Genomic DNA, 2,890 nt, shown 5'->3' on the forward strand with positions numbered 1-2,890 from the left:
CTCGACCCCTCTCTGTCCCCCCCCCCGCCCCCCTTACTATGGCAAATAGTTTCATACATTTTCACCCCACCTTTATCCCCCAAAGAGAGGATATTATTCATGTGCAATAAAACATCAAATGTAGGTTAACATTTAATCAGTGTTCTTGTGTTTTATGTGTATTGTGAGTCTTTTGTAGAACCAAAACTATGGAGGTTGTATGTAACACTTGATATATTTGTTAACCCTAAAATTGCTTGTGGCCCCAGCCTGGCCCCCCTCATTTTTTCCAATTATTCTGACGCCACATGAATTCAGCAACTCGGACAATATTATATATAAATATTATATACAAAAGTGAAAAATTCCTTCCTGGTAGTTTTTCGCAAATCCGGACAACAGCTAGACAAACCAACAAACGGACAAAACAAGCCTCCCTGGCATAGATAACAACTATATTGTATGATTCACTGCAACATAATTTAACCCTTGTGTTGTCTTCCTGTCAACCATGGTCACTTTTTTTCAATGTAATTATCCCTTTTTCCAACATTTTTGTCACTTTTCAACATTTTGGATGCTTTTTTTGACGATTTTGGGTTTTTTTTTTCAAAGATTTATGATATTTTTAATGTCTTATTTCGACGGCCCATTTTTTTGTGACGGAAAAAAATTAAAAACTAACTGAAAACGGGTCAATTTGACCCAAGGACAACACAGGGGTTAACTTTACTGCTTGTTTTAGTGACTAACTTAACAGCCATCACCATGAGGAACCCCCCCCCGCAGACATCCCGTTTGATCACTTCTGCCAAGAAAGGATAGCAGACAGTAGTCTCACCTCCATGTTTGGTTTGAATCTGTCCTCAAATACAGAGATAGCAGCTGACGCTCCAGAGCCTGAAACCACAATCAAACATTGGAAACTTTTAATATTCATTCGTTCATTCTGTCATATGACCTAGCTAATGTAGTAACACAGCCTATGGAGTAAAGCATGCCTCTTTATTATCATAGAGAATTGAATTTATATTCTTAACCCTTGTATTGTCCTCCCATCAACCATGAAAAAAAACATTTTGGTCAGTTTTTTTTTGTTTTTTTTAACATTATTATCGCATTTTTTCAACATTTTTGCCACTTTTTCAATGTTGTGGGTGCTTTTTTCCAAAGTTTTTGATATTTGTAATGTTGACATTTTCGGCTTATTTCGACGGCCCATTTTATTGTGACAAAAAAATAAAAAAATAAACTGAAAACGGGTCAATGTGACCCAAGGACAACATGAGGGTGAAATGAACATAGAATTGAAAATTAAACCTTAGGACTGTAGCTGATGTTAGCCATTAAGGGTGGTCAAACAAAGAGGGTAACAATTGTAAACGGCCTAACGGACATATTAAATACATTAAACACGTACCCATGGTGACGAAAGGCAGTTTGTCATAGGAGCCATGTGGGTAAACACTGTACAGGTGAGCTCCAGTCACGTCGACTCCTCCAACGATTAGAGATGAACCGACATGACCCTGGTACCTGGAACCGATACCACCACAAACATGCGTATTTCACTATTTCAATGGGACGAAAAGGCCTAGAAGGGGGTGCAAGCGGTGGGCACTACCTGAACAGCATCTGTTTCAGCTGCCGGGTTACCATGGTGACAAGTGGGGGCCGCCCGGTGTTGAGCATGTGCAGTTCCACGTTAGACGCCATGATCTGGGTGGTTATCTCTGCGTCTGCAGCCACGCCGGCCCCACAGCAGCTACAGAACACACAGAACTAGAGCTGTAACAATTCCAAATCTGGCTGTAAAATCAATTGTCTGAATCAACAAAGTATTGGACATGTCGGCCTTAGTCTTGCATTGCCAGTCCTTCCACCACGGGGTTTCGGAGGAGGGTCTGGCTAGTCCACACCACATTCCGGGATGGGAATAATCCCATTATCTCACAGCACTTTATCTGATCACATTTTTCCCTCTTTATAGCTATTTTTGCATGGTAATGCGAGGATAAGTGAAGGAGTGACAGGACAATTTCTGTGTGGACTTGCAATGACAAAAAAAAGGCATTCTCACTGTGGGGCTGTGGAATAGATCAGCAAACTCACTAGATCCTCGGAGCGATGTAGTGAATCTTCATGCAGTTTTTGTCAGCCACCACCATGTCGTCTGTAGCCCTGGTGTCTGCTCCCAGGACCACTCCATCCTGACAGACAAGGACAGGAAATAGTCACCACGCCTGGCTGATGTTGAGACTTCCTTAGAACTAAATCCGCTTCCAGCTTCATTACAAACACATGTACCAACTAGGACTCTAGAGTAGCTACCTTGTTAAGAACAGATATTCATTTAAAGATCCCATAATTAATGAAGGAGAGTCTCTTCAGAGGGAATCGGAGTTGGGTTCAAGTCCCCGTACGGACCAAAAGAGTGTGGATTGGTTGATAGCGCTGGTCCAGCACTGGCAGCCCACTCACTCTGAAATCTCTCCATTTGTGCGTGATTAGGTCCTGAGCATGTGTGTGTATTTCAGGCCTGTGTGTAGTGATTACTACAGTGTAAATTGTAATTTCCCAATAAACAGTAGAATAATTATGAAACACTTTTGATTTTGTCGGAACGTCAAAACAGAAAAATGAGTTTTATGACACCAAACCCAACGATTGAGACGTATGGCCCGACACTAGCAAGACTCATATGATTTCATATTCATCCATCCATCCATCCATCCATTCTTACCCCAAGTTTAAATACGTTGGGGTCTTGTTCACGAGTGAGGGGACAATGGAGCGTGAGATTGGTCGGAGAACCGGTGCAGCGGGGGCGGTGTTACATTCAATGTATTGCACCGTTGTGACAAAAAGAGAGCTGAGGCAGAAGGCAAAGCTCTCGATCTACCGGTCAGTT

The 2,890-nt window shown here is 42.0% G+C and overlaps 1 protein-coding gene across 1 annotated transcript in view; it reads right to left on the minus strand.

Moving 5' to 3' along the window:
• The window catches only part of psmb10 (proteasome 20S subunit beta 10), a 10,366-nt gene that overhangs the window by 5,086 nt on the left and 2,390 nt on the right, over window positions 1–2,890 (minus strand). Inside the window, exons 3-6 of the mRNA XM_032539430.1 lie at window positions 2,092–2,189; window positions 1,604–1,744; window positions 1,400–1,515; window positions 821–879 (exon numbers count right to left, since the gene is read on the minus strand). Coding sequence (XP_032395321.1) covers window positions 821–879; window positions 1,400–1,515; window positions 1,604–1,744; window positions 2,092–2,189 — 414 coding nt within the window. The remainder of the gene's footprint in view (window positions 1–820; window positions 880–1,399; window positions 1,516–1,603; window positions 1,745–2,091; window positions 2,190–2,890) is intronic.

The sequence above is a fragment of the Etheostoma spectabile genome, chromosome 16 (genome assembly GCF_008692095.1).
Source record: "Etheostoma spectabile isolate EspeVRDwgs_2016 chromosome 16, UIUC_Espe_1.0, whole genome shotgun sequence".
NCBI lineage: Eukaryota > Metazoa > Chordata > Actinopteri > Perciformes > Percidae > Etheostoma > Etheostoma spectabile.